The sequence below is a fragment of the Aythya ferina genome, assembly GCF_964211825.1.
Source record: "Aythya ferina genome assembly, chromosome: 1".
In the NCBI taxonomy this organism is placed as follows: domain Eukaryota; kingdom Metazoa; phylum Chordata; class Aves; order Anseriformes; family Anatidae; genus Aythya; species Aythya ferina.
Genome location: NC_140296.1, coordinates 2,025,947 through 2,043,253, shown reverse-complemented (window position 1 = coordinate 2,043,253; position 17,307 = coordinate 2,025,947). Strand labels below are relative to the sequence as shown.

At 41.0% G+C, this 17,307-nt stretch overlaps 1 protein-coding gene across 3 annotated transcripts in view; it reads right to left on the bottom strand.

Annotated features, from left to right (window-relative positions):
- Positions 1-17,307, bottom strand: part of FCHSD2 (FCH and double SH3 domains 2) — a 137,684-nt gene that overhangs the window by 52,068 nt on the left and 68,309 nt on the right. For all 3 annotated transcript variants that reach the window (XM_084494711.1, XM_084494709.1, XM_084494710.1), the window contains exons 4-8: positions 16,713-16,789; positions 15,458-15,602; positions 11,884-12,017; positions 11,144-11,198; positions 10,580-10,708 (exon numbers count right to left, since the gene is read on the bottom strand). In XM_084494711.1, the coding sequence (XP_084350837.1) occupies positions 10,580-10,708; positions 11,144-11,198; positions 11,884-12,017; positions 15,458-15,602; positions 16,713-16,789 (540 nt within the window). The remainder of the gene's footprint in view (positions 1-10,579; positions 10,709-11,143; positions 11,199-11,883; positions 12,018-15,457; positions 15,603-16,712; positions 16,790-17,307) is intronic.

Sequence of the window (17,307 nt, the reverse complement as noted above, 5' to 3'; positions counted from 1 at the left end):
CCTCTTAATGCCTGTCCGTGGGCTAGATGGAGTGGTGCGTGGTCCTGCTTATTTGCAAGAGGCAGAGTGATAACAGATTAAAAGCTATTTTTTCCAATAACTTTTTTTTAACTTGTAGCAAGATTAAGCTTCAAACACTTTTTAAGACTTCCTACCATCCCTAGAGGCTTTGGCAGAGGATTAAAACCAGCTGATCTTTGCCATCAGCTCTGACACACCCAGACGACCACTTTTAATTTGCAAACTACGGTGGTTATGTTGCTGGGACACCTGGACATTCATTTCTGGCCAGGCACCAATTATCCCCCTAAAACTCTAGATTTCACTTCAAATCATCCAACTGAGCATCTGAACGTTTTCAGGACTGAAGTTATGAGCAGAGGGTTTTGGTAACCTTAAAGTTTAAGGCAGTAACATCTCGTTATTGAAGAGGGCAAAATCTGTACACGTGCATTCAATTTTAAAAATAGTCCAGGAGCTTTTCAAGTAGGTTCAGCTTAAATAGGTGTAAATTCCAGATAACTCCCGGAAACGTTAGGTGGCTGTAAGTGATAACAGCCAGAAATGTCTTCAGTTCTTCCAGTAAATCCGGAGATGCTAAGAACAAAACAAAAAATAAACCCACAAGCAAACACAACCCCGCGAATGATCTGTTCGGGACGTCTGTCTCCATGGCTTCTGAAAGACGAAAGACTTCTTAAAAACATGTTTCTAGTTAAAAATTTCAGCCATAGCCCCACCTGGGTCCCAACCAGAGCACGCCAGGTGTTTCCTGAGCCTGGCCCAGGCACACGGGCTGGTTTCTGGCACAGCGAAGGGCTCCGGGAGCTGTTCTCATTGCATCGCAGCGTGGCTTTGAAATGAGCTGGCAAACTTTCATTTCCTGTTCCCAACGGCTAGCTTTACGACGTTTGCCACAAAAACCTCCTAGCCTGAGCTCTGCTTCTCCATCAAATCTGGAAAAGACAAAATAATAATGGACAAAATAGGAAACACGGCCTCTTCCCAGGCAGCCATCCGCAATGGATCACTTTCCAGTTGTCTTCCTTGCTCTACCGCCTTACGTCCATCCTTCATCACCGACTGCATCACTTTTCTCTTTATTTCTTCCCATTTCCAAGTCACTCCCATTCAGTGCTCCTGTTATTTTCTTGCATAAACCATCCGTGGCTTCTGCGCAGCCTCCTGGGCAGGAAATACCTTTCACGAGCATCTGTGAAATCACACCACGTGTTTTGCAATCAAGCCTTTTCCTAACGTTATTTCTGTTATCTGGCCAAAGAAAAACTATGGGACAAGTCATTGCGTTGTCAAGAAAGAGTTTTATTATGCCATGTAAGATTATTTGTTTAGCATACTTAAATTTGTTTAACATACTTAAATAAATTGTCTTGGTTTAGATATTAGACCACGGATGGATGCTGAGCCCCCTGGAAATAAACAGCCCCTTCTGCCCAAATGCTTGAAGAAGGAATTGGTTAAAACACGAGGTGAGACAGCTGCCGTCAGGCAAATGTGACCATTACTCAGTTTTTCATCTGGAAAACAGGAACAGGTCTGCTCCACACCCACTCTTTGTCTTGAGCCACCTTGGAAACGCTGTGTGTGAGGTAACGTGATATTTCAGGGGGCGAGTGGTGGATTTTAAATTGAAGATAGTAGATGCTACCAGAACATTTAAGAGCAGTACCTCTTGCTGTAGGTAAACTTCATTTGCTTGTGGTTTTGCCAAAATCACCTCCAGGAGTGGCCTTCTGTTGGGAAGCCGTCCTTGTTAATGTTTCCTCTCCATCAGCCAGAATACCAATGCTCAAAACTGCTTTTAGCACATATCCAAGAGTTATCTGGAGCTCCTGGTCTCCAAGGGAGCAAGAGTGACTACGGGGAGGTGTGATGTAGGAGCACCTAAGGGAAAGCCTAAATAAGCGCGCACCATTTTGCATTAATTATTCACCAATTTCCGTGGCTGCGTAATCACATCCCAGCCTCTCATTAACGGAATTCATTTCCCCGAGGTTTAACGAGCGCACACGCACACAGACTGATGCCCTTGGAAGGGAAATCAGCGTGGCAGCAGACGCTGCAAAGCCCCAGTTGGCATCTTTGGGATCGCTCCTACCCCAAAGTGCAGCTGCCCCCCTTATTCATCCCCATTCATAGGAGCGAACACGTGAAAGCAACGCTCAGTCGCTGGCTGTCTTCACAGGAAAGTGACCGTGCCCATCTGATACTGGCGATAAGGCAATCTACGGCTGGCTTAATTGTAATTACAAAATATTTGTGGCTTGCAGCTGACAAGAGCAGGAAGTGGAACAATCGCTCTTTCACTTGCATAAATTCCCTCTGACTTTTAACGGGAGCCTTACGAGACCCGAGGAGAACAACGAGTGCTAAATTTGTAGAAGAGATTTATAGAAGAAACCCGAAACCTCTGCTGACATCAGAAATGCTTTAGAAAAGCAAATAGTTCCCTGGGCGCTTCTAAATCATTCTAAAAAGCACAGAACAATAACGTATACGTAGAGGGATTTCTTGAGAGCGATAACGTCGGTTCGACTAGCTCTGGAGTCTGCAGAGATACTCACTGATGGAAATGTTCTCATTTATTCGGGGCACAAACTGCCCGGCCACTGCTAGGGTAACATTCCTGAGACCATTTAAGACCTTCTGAAACACGTCAACTTAAAGCCAACGTCAGCTTAACAAGTAATGTCAACTTAAAGTCAAAGAGAGCCACCAGAGCGAAGCACCTTTTGGCACACATACCCTATTAATTTCTGGGTTTAAAACCAAATTATTAAATGAAAACCACCAAGGCCTCAATCCTGGGTCATTTCTGTTAATACCACTAGCTGCAGCTGATTCTCATTTGCCTAAGCAACATTTGGGGTTTGTGTTTGCGTTGGTTTTACGTGATGGCTTAAAGTGCTCCATCGAAGTGGTGGATGGCCATGCTGCAAACACAGCTGGCAGCTCGGCTCCCCAAAACCTCCCAACACCACTTAATGAAGAAAACGCTCGTCAAAACACAAATATCCAAACGCTGTGTGCTCACATGGATATTCCAGTCAGTGGCAGAGAAAACGGAGGCTGGAAGCTCTGTTTTCTTGAGCAGATCTTCCAGGAGATCTTCCTCAAGAGAATCGTGGAGTAATTAAGATTGGAAGGGAGATACCAGCCCAACCTCTGCTCAACGCGGGGCCAAACAGATCAGGTTGCTCAAGGGTGCTTCCAGTCAAGTTTTAGATGTCTCCACGGTGAGACACTCCTCCCTGACCTCAGTCCCTGTTCCTGCATTTGACCACCTTCACGGGAAACCTTTTTCCTTGTATTTAATCACAATTTTCCATGTTCCTACTGGTCTACGGCCCTCCGTCCCACCACTGCACGCCTCCAAAGCCTGGCTTGGTCTTCCTCACACAGGTAGCTGTAAAACATGGAAATTGTTAGATGTCCCTGTCATTTCTTAGGCTGAGCAATCCTGGTTTTCTCAGCGTCTTCGTCATGTGCTGCAGGCACTGTGCTCACTCTGGGTGCTCCCTTGCTCTACCCATCTCAGTCCTTGTGACTGCCAGCTCATACCCCCGAAGCCAGACCGATTTCTTCCTCTCTCGGATCCTTTTTAGACAGTACCTAATGACAGGCAGGGATGTGAGAAAGGGAAACGTCACCCGTGTTTCTAAAAACTGCTCTCCTGGCTTAAAAAAGCGATGCTGTAACATGTCTCGGTGCCGTCATCCATGCGAGATGTGTTTGGCCAAGGGAAATTACATAAAATTAAGTTTCTATTTCAACCTGCCGCATCACCGCTGGAACTCGGGTCAAGAACAAGAGCCAAACTGAACGACTTCCTCATAGCAAGCAAGCTGGAAAGTACAGAAAAGCCAGAAAAGGCGACAGAGATTCATAACAATACAGAAAAACCTAACTGAAACCACGGAGGAAAGAAACGGTGAGGCACGCTCCCTTTTGACACCATTCCTCTAATTCAGTCTGCAAAAACGACTGTACTAGGGTATGAAAATTTAAAAAAAGCACAGAAAAATATTAGTTAGAAATACCTGCTCTCACTGCTTGCTACTATATTGAGTTTTTTTTTCCCCAAAGTTGTTCATAAAAGTGCATCACTGTCTGCAGACACTCCCACAACATTAATATCACACTTGGTTGTCGCTGTTTCAGGGCCTTTTTTTTTGTTTTAATACCCTACGGTAGCAATGAGGATCCTTAAAAATCATTTAGCTATAAAGGTTTTTAGCTTCTGGCATCAGCCCCGAAGCTCTGCTGACGAGCAACTCCATCATTACAAACAGCTCTGAAAAAAAAATCAAGGCGGACTCTTGGTGCTTTGAAGCACAAGCATCAAAACGGAAACCTTAGTGAAAGCAGCAGAGTTTGAAAAACACACCGGAGGGACAAAATAAATTATTTCATTAAAATGTTTTGCTTTCTGTCAAAAACCTTGCTCCTCTGAGCGTGCAGCCCCAAGCCCCACGACTCCCACACACTGCAGGCCACCAGGGAATGAGCGGCTGATGCTCGTGACATCAAAACGAGACGTGGAAATCAGGTTAAGTTTTACTTCTCTGTCTGTCTGCCAAAATAATCAAAGAATTATTTAAGATGTTAATGATGCTTCCTTTTTTTTTTTTTTTTTTTTGATTGACCTTTCCATAGTCAGCAGCGTGTTATAAAGTCATGATCAGGGGTGGTTCACAAGAGGAACTTACAAAAGATTTAGGGGTAGAGTAGTAAAAGAGGAAACGCAGTAATAATAAAGTTTAGAGCAAGACAGGTATCAAACAAGCCTGAACTTCCTTCAGCCATCATCTTACACTTCCTTCTGACCTCCGTTTAAACTCTTGCAGAAGCCTGAGCACCAGGCAAACACCCTGAGCTTAAAAGGGTTTGCACCCTGTGCCTCAGCACCAGGCAGCCCCTCCCAAGCAGCTTGTCAGGAAACTGGCACAGAAAAAAACATCTTTATGCCTTAGCCTAGGCCCTTTTTTGTTCTTTCTTCTTCTTCTTTTTTTTTTTTAAAATCTCTCTCCAGATACCGAAATACAGATCTCAGGTCTGTGACAGCCCGGGGAGGTGGCGCAGCTGGTGCGGAAGAGGCACAAGATGTAAATCCTGGACAGAAAGGAGAGCTACAGGAAAAAAAAGCAAAAGGATTCAAATCTTTTCTAAAGGGAGAGATAAAATAGTTGCGCTGCTCATTTGCCGATGGAGTTGGCAAAGTGGGATGGCATTTTAGGAGTAATTCTCAGCTCTTTGAGAAGTGCTGGAAGCATTTGGTACATTCGGAGCATCCCTGCTTTGTTTGTGATGGCTTTTCAGAACTAACAACCACAGCAGAGTGAATCATTTTGTTCTTCTTCAGATAAAAGCGCTGCTAACTAAAATACCGTACTCTAAATACTGCGAATGATCAGGAGCTGTACATCACCAGGAGCTCTGCCAAGCGAAACGTCGATTTGTTGCCTGTTCCAGAGGAGTAATTTGTGATTCATTTGTCACAGGACAGCACCACAGCAGCATTTCGGAGTCAGCTAGGACGAACAAAACCAGTGCTGGCTTGTAGCAAACACCGAGTAACCCTCAAGCCCAGCACGAATTATCTTTTCCCAGCAGTGGCTTCCCAAATCCCTTGTGCCAACATAAACCGACACGGGTGCTGAAATACGTCACCGCCCCTCCTCTCTCCTTCAGGTGTTGATTTTGCTGCTTAAAGAGCTGTCACCTGTCGGCAGTGCTTGAACTTTCACTGGATTTCACTGCTTAAAAGCCACCACCACCAGCAGCTGGAAGCCAAGGTGTGCCTCGCCGTTCCCCGTCTGCATTCAGTTCATCTTGCACGGGATGCAACGAGCAGCTTTTGGTGGACGCGGCCCACAACGGGCTAAATAAATAAATATAAATTTCAAGGAGAAAATTGCAGGTTTTCAAGGAAAGAGAGCGCCGCCTGCATACGCAGCAGGGTCCCCAAAAGCCATGCAGAACAACTTTCATTGCAAACAATAACCTCATTAAAACCAAAACCTGCAAGGAAATTGTTTAGGATGGGCACAAACAGAAAGGGTCTTTGAGGCATTTGTAAAGAAGCTCGGGTTTTACCTTCTCACACAGCAACACAGCCAAGGAGCAGCTGACATCTCTGCAGGGCTTTTTCCACTCCTAAAGTTTTTATCATCTAAAGAACTATGGAAAGCTTTGACTCTGCTCAAATCCATACTGATGCACTCCAAACAGTACACCAAGCAGCTCTCATTTTATACCTAAATTCAATTTTGAACAACTTTTTTAGACAACAGGTATGTAAGATCAGTCTTTGAACCAAAATTACTTTGTTTTTTTTTTATCTTTCCACGTGATTTGTAACATCTGTATTGTAAAACTGATGCTTCAGGCGAGGATTAGGGAGGTGGGGCAGTTTGTTTTTCAAGCTTGAATGTTATATTAAACAACTTAGATGCTGAATATTATTTAGATAAAGGATTTACCTACGGGTTACTGAGTAACTCTGAAAGCCAGCCTGAAAATAATTTAAAGTTTATCTCTCTGCCACATACAAAAACATTTGCCCCGAAGAAAAGGCGAGGCAATGAACCCGATTCCAAATAAAGCAATGAAACTGGTCCTGCAATCACACCTCCAGATCTCACAGGGTTGATGCTGTGTGCTCCGGGGATCTCAGGCTCACCTGGTGCAGAGCGTGGATGAAATCAGCCGATCTGCACAGCTCCTCAAAGAGCAGACCCTAAATAACCCCGTTAAGCCCTGTGGTGTTCAGGGTGCTGCTGATTGCACGCAATGTTCCCACCTTACAGAAGTCAGGCTGCTGTCTTCCAGTTTGCTTTCAAACGGGGCGGGTGGCGAGAGCTGAATTTTTCAGGAATGCTGGAAATGGATGGAGATTTGGGACTTTGGGATGGGGATTTTATGGAGAAAACGGATGTGACCTGGCACATGGGCAGCCCTGCAGAAGGCATATGAGCTCAGTCACAGAAATACGGAGAAATTAGGGTAGCAAGGTGCTCACCAGGTAGCAAGGTGGTCACCACGGCACGAATGCCGAAAGACTCCCTAAGAAGGTGAAAAAAAGAAGGTTGACATCTTAAAAATGTCAATCTTAAAATATAAATGGCCACGTTTGGCTTGGACACTGCAACTGCACTGTATGTAATGTCTGCTGGGGTCACACTGCTAAAAGAGGAACAGGGCTGTAAAGAAAGTGTTTTAATCACCTTTCGGTAGGCTGCCTTTCCTAGTGATGCTATGTAGAGATGGGATTAGGATCACATAATAGTCAAGTCCCCATTTCTTTATCCTTCATTCCAGCTTCTCCATCACAAATGGTAACGGCAACTCCGAGTTCTTTATCCTGTAGGCAGTGATTTTATCTCTAAATAGCGCTTTTCACTTTTTAAGGCGAATTTCAGGTGCTATTTCCTTGCCTGGTAATCCCAAACCATCAAGATTTTATGACGCTTCTTGGTCGTAACCTTCACGTTTGCTTATACAGAACGATTCTGTACCTGCAGACCACCACTGCTCTTCTTCAGTTTGTTTTCCACATCATTTCTGTGAAATCATGATGCTAGATAAAATAGTCATTTTCTCAGCATTTAAACAGCATGGATCCTCCAGATTTCAGTTGGAAGGGGGAGGGATAAAAGGAAAAACAGGGCCCTGCCAGCAAATCTCCTCCCATTACAGAGCCCAGGCATTTGCTTTAATCCCACATCTTGGGTATCTCTCCATCGGGTCCTGATGTGTGAGAAAACCCCCGCCCTACCTGCAAGGACGCACCTCTTCTACGTAAGCAGAGGCTGAGTGGGAAGCCTGCTGAGAGCCCTTGGCAAGCTCTAGACACTGAACCAGATGAATCACCTTATCCCCGGGCTTACTGAGTCTTAAAGACGGCTTTTGGAGTCGCCGTCCCTCTTCTGAAATCATGCTCATCGCCCCATTATATCGCATTTACTTACGTGTGTACTGATCCCATTCACGAGTCAGACTTCTTGATAAATGATCCACCCCTGAAGCCCTTTTTAGAGGTTGGGGCACACTTCTGTTGATGCTGAGATTGGTTTTAGCCCCAGATTACACCCAGTTGCTCGTATTTCAGCAGCTTCACATCCAAACTTACTGGATAAGCCCAGCTGGATCCTAATGACACTATCCTTGATTTTCCTGATTATTTTTTTCTCTCCTCTTCTAAATGCATTTAGTAGACATTCAATTTGAAGCCTTGCCTTCAAGTTACTCTCTCCCTTGCCCCATTAGACGTTGTTGCAAGGATGTTGTGTGCGCCCACTGATTTTTACTCATACACCAAAGTGCCAAAACCAAATTGACAGATCTTCATTATTAACACAGCTCTTTACCAGACCAGGAGGTTTAACTGCCACAAATATCTGAAAGAGACGCAGAAAAAGAACCCTGCATGTTGTCCTTCCCTTCCAAAGCAATTTGGCTCAATGGAAGTACTTGCAATTTAGGTTTCCAGCAAACCATGATTATTTATACGGGAGAATAGGTTGCACAGAGAGATTTCCATATCAAAAACCATTCACATTGAAAACAACTTCAAAACAAGTTCTACAAAAGAAAGGACTGGGCAAGAGGGAGCCTGGTAAAGGAACCACCACGAGCTAACACGGATCAGCAGCAGCTTTAGGACAGGACCCTGGGTAAGCAGAAGATCTATGGACAACAGCACACACGCAGAGGAATGGCACCAGCATGACTTTGTTATCCCTTACTGTATTTTTCAGCCTTCCAAGAATGATTCAACAGTTTGTTGTCTGATTTCTTATTGCAGGCTAAAAAAAAACACGCCTGGGGTATCCGTGGCTTTCTAACATCACAGCACAGAGAACTTGTATCATCCAAAAGACAAACACTTAGGGAAATTCAGAGAGATGACAATCCTGCACGGCTCTCTACGCAGACACCCGTTGTGCCTAGTTCATAACACACAAAATACAGCTGGACATACAGAGAAAATGAGACACTCGGTGTGCTCTGCAGAATTTGCAGGCATTATGTTCCAATGCCCGAGAATTGAGCAGCCATCACCCACCAGAGCCAGCCATCATTTCACTTTTTTTTTTTTTTTAAATAAAAAAATCAAATGTCCATATTGTTTCTTAGGTTCTGAATGTATTAATTTCACTTCTGGCATTACCTACACGTAAAAGCTGTAACTGCTGACAGCCAGCCATGCAGGTAGTACAGAATTACCTTATAAGTATCTATTCATAATTTTATCTTCAACATTATAAGGAATATTTCCTCTACAACCATTTCACAGCTTCAAGGACCACCAGCTCTGCATTGCCTTTGAGATGCCCAGATCTGTTTTGGCCATCCAAGCACTTATATTCGAGGCAGAGCAATGAACATCCAACACAACCTGCGATTTTCTTGAAGAGGCATCCACACACCACCGTAGGAGCAGTTAACCTAGTCAAGACCTGATGGAATTTCATGCAAGAATCCCTCAGAGGTCGTGTTTTGCTCCCTGAGTAATTTGGTTACCTGCATTTCAGAACAAAGTGATTTATAGATAGATTTCTTACAGATAGATTTCAAACAGATTTCTTCGAGTACGCAAAAACATGCTGGTAACACTGACTTGTTCCAACCTGCCACCCTTGTTCCAGGTGAGGAAGTCTACTCAGAAGTTTAAGTTCACAGAAGTGCTACGTTATCCAATAAAGCAATTTTAAATGCAAATTACAGGCTAATGAGTTGCCACGATCACATCACCTGGAAATAGTTTGTACACAGCAAACTTAAATACGCCTCGAAAATGTCAAAATATGGAACACAACCACATAAAGCCTGCATTAGATTTAAATAGATGAAATTGCAGATTTTACACTTTATTCATAACTATTTAATCCTAAGTTACAAGAATTGAGTACATTTAAGGAATTCTAGAATGCTGTGGAAAACCTGTCAGCAATTATATTTGAACTTTTTAAGTATGTCATTTCCTATGAGTTCAAGCATCTACTCAGCTTGACGTGGCAAGCTGCCATGTGTAAGAACAGCAATGCTGATTTGCTATTCTCTAAAATTCATGGCTTGAAACCGACATCTTTAGTAGTTATATTTTCGTTAGCTATACCATAAAGAAATGTTCTGATCAGACACAAAAAAAATATTTTGGGATAGGCACTGAAGAACTAAAAAGATCTCTAACTTAAGGTCCACCAACTTGATTCCTTTATTTAAGTATATTTTTAAAAAATAATAAATAAACTTAAGGTCCACCAACTTGATTCCTTTATTTAAGTATATTTTTAAAAAATAATAAATAAATAAAATAAAAAATAATTTTTAAAATGAAGTTTAAAAAAAAGGCAACTGCTTAGCTTTGGGACTGGACAATTGTTACCAAGTGTCTGTATGTTATCACAGGATCCATTGCAGTGCCCTCATCTACTGCAATACACTGGAAAAGTCAACAAAGTCAACAGTGCTGCCCCAAGATTTTGCATATTATTAATTTTGCTTTCCAGATTTTCACACTTCTCAACTCCAAAACGTAAATTAGCTTCCTTACCTTCATAATGTTTACTAAGTCTGTTTGATAATAGCGATCTTGGTGTGCATTAGCAGCTGCTAAAGTGAGAAGATAATCATTCCTTGCATGGATAGCCTTTGAATTACACTCCGATCGTCGTGCTTTTAACTACGAGAAGAAACAGAAGTTAAAAGGTAGGTACTAATGAGAAGTTAAATGACTAAAAAAAGGATTAAGAGCAGATTAATACGCATGCATGCATATATTAATACAGTCAAAACTTTAAAGGATTAACAGATTAAGATTTTTCTTAATGGTAAGGGGATTTTAAAATTATTTTTTCTCTCATGCAGTTTGTAATTTTACATGCAATTTTTATAGAACAGCTGTAATTATGACTAGAAATAACTTCCTTGTAAATTTGGCCTCATGTAATTCTGCACTCTGACTGCTGAGGAGTCTGTTCTTATCTGATAACTCATTCTAACAAGGTACCTTATCAAATGTCAGTCATCTGTAGATTCCAGACAACTTGGGTCATACACCTCAAGAAAATAGCTTCAAAGCACTTATATCATAAATGCAAACTTTCCTTATACTCACCTTTACACTTGCCTTTTGCAAGCTTATTCTTGACTGAAAAAGACTAAGTTTAGACCTGAAACAAAAAAAATAACAGAAGAGATTACTGCCTTGTACCTTTTCTACAAAAATACAGGATAAATAGGCTACTGCACTTCTGTAAAACTTCCGTTTTTCATGCCTAAATTTCTATTTGTACAGTTTTAAGCTTAATCTGAGGACACTACTGAGGATTTCTTTTTTAAAATAAAGAAATGAACAAACTTGCAAGAAATGGTGAAGCAAACTCAAATGATACAGGCAAAACTCCAAACTGAAAGCATGGGAGTTGCTTGCTTTCCTGAAACAACGGGAATCGACCTCTTCAAGATGTCAAAGAGCATAAAAAATAGTGTCCCCGTCCCCCCGCCCCCTCACATGGACTGATACCAAATCTGAGATCTGGAAAGAGAGAGAGAAGCAAATAGCCTTTAATAGCAAAAAGAGTGCTAGGTCACACAGTATCCTTCAAAAAGATTAAATTAAAGCAGCTAGTTTAACTCCTGTCCTAAAGAAGTTATCCTAAATAAGTTGTACTAAACTATCAGGGTAAAAGCATATTTGAAATGGTTACAAAAATGCATATTTAAAAAAAATGGCACAAGATTATTGAAAACAATTATCTTTCTTCTAAACTAATATCAAGTGTAAAAACTAATACAAATAAAAATCTGGTTTATACACATGCGATTATTTATACATACGCTATTATAAAAACATACTTGGCCTCAATATCAGCTTTCTCCCGCACTGCTTGAGCCATCTGTTCAGTCTCAAAATATTTCTTTTTGCCTTTAGCTAAATCTTTTACTGTCTCTTGTAATTCGGCTTGGATCCTTGTCAGCTGGTCCACATACTGAAACAAAAAAAAATACAGGAAACAAAGCATTAACATCTTTTGCATGTAAATAATTCTATTATCATCATTTGACTTCTTTTCATTCAATTTTATATGGAGCTACGTGGTCTCCGAGTCACTCCTGGTCAATTATTCATGCCTTCCTTTTAAAGCCGATCAGAACATAAAACCATATTTCTTTGTTTCAAGTGCTGTATTAACTGCTCGAATTCAATGATAACTCGCAAATTAAACATAAAAGTCCTGAAAGATTTTGATGAGGTAATTAGTAGAAATAATTGGAATACAATGGGGAAAAATCCAAAGGCAATCTATCAGAGGTGATACCAGAAATGATTTGTCTCTCCTTCTCTAAAATTTCAAACACGAGACAAAATTTACCGTGGAAAACCTAACGGTACAGTAGCACCAAGAACAATTTGATAACATTATTTTAAGGCCTCTTTTTTTCTAAACTATTTTGTGACTTTTGAATACAGACTAGGGGTGGTCAGTGAAAGCTGCAGGCAATATTTAGAGACAGATCCTCAAATTCTTGGCCTTCTCTTCCCCAGGCCCACCACCCCCAGCTCTCTCAGATCAAAATTCATAGGAGTTCCCATTAAAACCATTATTTCGTGTGTGCAGATTAATTAAGTATAGGGCTTCGTAAGGGAAGCTTCATGGTGGAGGACAAGACTGTGCTTTTTTGGAGATCTTTGAGTGTACGATAGGAAAATGAAAGGTAGAAAAACCCGTATATATTGGACAGCTGACAGAGACCTAAAATCATTTTAATAGGACTGGGTTTTTGCGACATCAATCAGCATTTTGATCCCTGAAGCCTCCTGCTGGCATCAAAAAATTAAAATATCAAATAGCCCCAGTTGTTAACACGATCATTTTGGAAACATCAGATCAGTTTGCTTTTACATCTCTGAAGAATAAAATAATATAGTCAGGAGGCTGGATGCCCCTCAGGGGTTTTGGTTCGGGCAGACGCTGGTTACATGCTGAAAGCTGTCTCAGGGAGCTCACAGAGATAATTTCTTGTTGCCCTGCCTCCACGTAGAGCAATTCTGCTCTATTTGCCTTTCAGGTGGGAAATGAGGAGACATTTCTGCTCAGCAAGAGCGGTCAGGCCTTGGGACGGGTTGCCCAGGGAGGTGGGGGAGTCCCCGTCCCTGGGGGTGTTCAAGGAGAGGTTGGACGTGGTGCTTGGGGACAGGGCTTGGTGGGGACATTGGTGGTAGGGGGTGGTTGGAGCAGGTGATCTTGGAGGGCTTTTCCAACCCTAATGATTCTGGGATTCTCTCTTTTCTGAAGACACGTGATGAAAGAACACCACAGGGCCTTCTCTCCCAAGGCCAGCTATGAAGCCACCCATCACTTACGGGATGAGTTTACAAGGCCTCAGGGGAAAGATGATGGCTGAGGGTGGGCTGCTGCCCACAGAAGAGCCTCCTCATCACATCAAAGAGCCTCCAAGTGAGGGCAGGGGATCATTTTTCTCAAGAGGCGAGACATGGCCTACAAAAGACATTTATTGCCCCCACGCCAGGACACCAACCATCTAGCAATGTTTTTCAACAAATCATGATGTGATTGTCCAAATGTTTTGGTTAGTACTAAAAAGGGTCATAAAAATGAATTTGATGTGAAGCTTCTACATGCTACCATGTCAAGGAAATAAAGGCTTACAGAAACATCTAGAAAATAAACAGAACAGGTCATCAAGAGCCACTCAACACCTACTGCAATCGTGGATGGAGACCCTGCTCCTAGCAGAAATTTGACTTTGGTTGGGCACTCCACCTTACAAGTATTTCACTGACTCCAAAATTTAAGTTTAGTAAGGTTTTAGCTGGATGGAGATCAGCATAATACATTATTTACCTTTGTGGAAAACCAAAGGACCGGGTGACAGATTGCACTGTATAAAACAATTAAGTTGTCGTGGAGGAAAATTACTACTACCAGGTGGAGGATCGTTCCATCTCGTAGGAACAGTGTATGGCTGTTAGAATATTATGAACCAGAAGTACTGCCCTGATAATAGTAACAACATGTTCTGGTAATTCCAAAGTGAAGGAAAATTGTTTTATTTCTGTATAATTTCTACAAATTTAAAGCAGTGGTCCTCACTTCTGCCAACCCATCAACTTTCTGAACTAGCAGAAGAAAAATAACTGGCAATTATTTACCAAATAAAGATGCTATACATTGTTGGAAATCTTCACAGAAAAAAAAAATCCCCTGGACAATAAACAAACAATATTAATAAAGTTATTTTTCCCCTAGAAAAAAAAAATATTGCACATGATTCTAGGAGTTATGCAAAAATTCATTGAGAAACTGAGAGCTCATGTTACACTAATATCTATTCAAAAGTCTGTAGCCAAATATTTTACAGTATACTGCTCTGAAGGGGGTAAGTTGCAACGAGATGTGGTCAAAAAACTGGAAAAAAAATAAATTGTTTTTCTTTTTTTTTGTCTTTTACCATGAATACATGGTTCAGCCTACTTGAGATTAAACCTAGAGGCAAAGCTCAGTAATATGCACAGAAGAAATATTTACAACTATTAGTAATATTTGAGATGTTTGCAGTGTGTGTTCCATCAGCATTTTTATTTCCCTCCTTATTTTATGCTTCATGGAAGCCACAGAGTGAGCATTTCAAAAGATCATTTTTGAAAACTTCCAAAAATGTATGGTTGCTGCAGTAATGAATTTTTGTAAACTATGCTTATTCCTTAAAACAGCGGGTTTTCTCCTTGCTCCAGCAAAATCCACGGAACACAAACACAAAATGATGAAAATACGAAGAGCACTTAGCCTTCACATAAATACATGATTATTTTTAAAAAGTGTCTTCCTGCCTTATGGAAACAGATGGAATATTGCATCTTACTTCAAACATATTCTGTGTTAAGCAGTATGATAGAAACCTTTTAAGGCATAAATTACTTTAAAATGCAACAGCCAATTACATTTTTTAATGAAAGTCATGCTTACTTTTTTCCTCGAACTACAGCATTTTCTTTGCATGAATTAATAGATCTGTTATAGCAGCTTTTGGAATAGTGACTTGAGATGCTTTTACAGCATGTGGCTGAACAACCTGCACTCGACATCTCAAAGACTGCACAAATCATTCCTTCAGGTTAAAGACAGGCTTTTTCTTAAAATCAGAACCTATTCTAACAATTGCAATTGGCACGACCCAGCCAATTCAACCTAATTGCCACAGCGTGATGTTAGACTTGCAGTCGTGGTTGTGATCAACTTTGTACAGCATTCATTTCAAAGCAATTTAAATGTCAGATGTCAGCACAGAACTCTGTTCCCTCTCCAACAAGCTGGCCACTTACTTCTGTAACATGCACATAAAAAGACTACGAAGTACACAGGTGCTTTACTAAAACACCTCTATTAACCAAAGAAAGGAAAATTACCTTTTTCAGCTGCTGTTCCTTAAAGCACCTTACAGTCCTGGCTGGTTCGGAAATCAAGTTTTTATAGTTCTCGCAGATATTGAGGCGGGATTGGGCCACTTGCATTGTGCCTTCTAACAGCGATTTCCAAACTGAGTACATGCTCCTAGAGTACCGAAACACAGAAGGAAGAAAGGGAGGTCAGGCATTGCTGAAAATGTGTTGATTTGTGTAAATAGAAATGATACATTCTTCAAAGAATGGCTTTTAAAACTAAGCTGCAGCACAATTCTTCATGCAGATCTAGCAAATACCTACAGTTTCATGTAAAAGTTTAATCAAAGTTTCACAAAAAACTAAGTTTTTCTCCTCCTTTCCCTGTTTTCTGATTTAATTTTGGTGGCAATTACTCCCATGGAACACACCCTACTGGAAGCAGCAGCTAAAACCCACCAGATCAGATGATAACTTGTGATAAGATCATGCAATTTTAGGCATCTTGCAATAGGGCTCGTGGTTATAGCTCATCCATTTTGCTTCAGCTACTGCAGTTTCTTTGTCCAACCCCCTCCCCACAACTAATCTGAAGATGCTAATAAACCAAACCTTAAATCTATTAACGGATTATTCCTTCTGAACCAAAATGTGTCAGAATAGGAAAATGAAGTATTTTAAAAGCTCTTCAAAATACTTAGGAGGTACTTATCCAAAGGTGGGAGGCATTTAGCAACTGAGTCAGGTCTGCTTTCATGTTAAGATGCACTTTGCTTCTTAATGAAACCGAGTTTTGTAAACACCAGTTTCGTGCTTCCTCTTTGTCAGATGGGATCTTCATTACAAATAGCCCCCGAAAAAGAAATTTGTTGCTTTGTCTCATCCCGTGGAGTAATCTGCATGCTTATTACTCCAACCTTAAAGCTATTTAATAAAAGATATATATTTATATACCAACTTCTCAACTGGTAATACCCAAAGGAGGTACACGATTATGTTTTTTATCCTGTTGTGCCATTTGTTTTCCCAATCCTCCTAAACTATCCAAGTTATAAACAGCTATTTAAGCCTATTTCAAAATTTTAGAGGAAAACAAAGCTTCCTTTTTAACTGACAATCCCCTACAACAATGAAAAGCTTCCTTTTTAACTGTCAATCCTCTACGACAATGAATATAAATCATTTAAAATACAGAAGAGCAGCGTTTCATTGTTGAGAAAAATAATTACACAAATTGAAAATATAAAGATGGCTATTTCAAGATATCCAACTGTTAAATTACCTATAATCAGCTCGCTCATCAGCTTTTATTCCCAGCCAGTCCTTCTTTAAGTATTGGCTAGCCAGCTTCTGAATGCTCTGTTGAAAGAAAGAGAAAAAAAAGTTAAAACGAGGTACCAAAAAAACATTTTTGCTCTTATATCCGACAAATGATAATCTGATATATAAGGAAGCAATTCATTTTTAGTCTTAGCAAACTATGATAATACATGATATATATTCTCTATATATATTTCTATCCCTTTTTATATTTTTTAAGTTTCTGGTGAGATGTATTGATGAATTTCATGTTGATGTCTTAATTCATAGGGACCCCAAGATCTAAATGCACACCTCAGCTCTTAAAATATTCCTGCATGTGAACGACCCCAGCAAAACCAGAGTGTGGCCAAATCAGAGCCAGGAATATTGACAGCAAAATGTCTTGATGTGTCACAGACAGCACAAACAAAATCCTTATTGAACTGCAAAGGAAAAAGGGTTCTCGGGAGCAAGAAAATGTCAGGTCATTTGTGCCCCAGGCTGACACGGCTCCATCCCTGGGGAACCGATGGACATTTGGTGCTCTCAGGATCAGGCTCCGAGGGTGAGAGCAG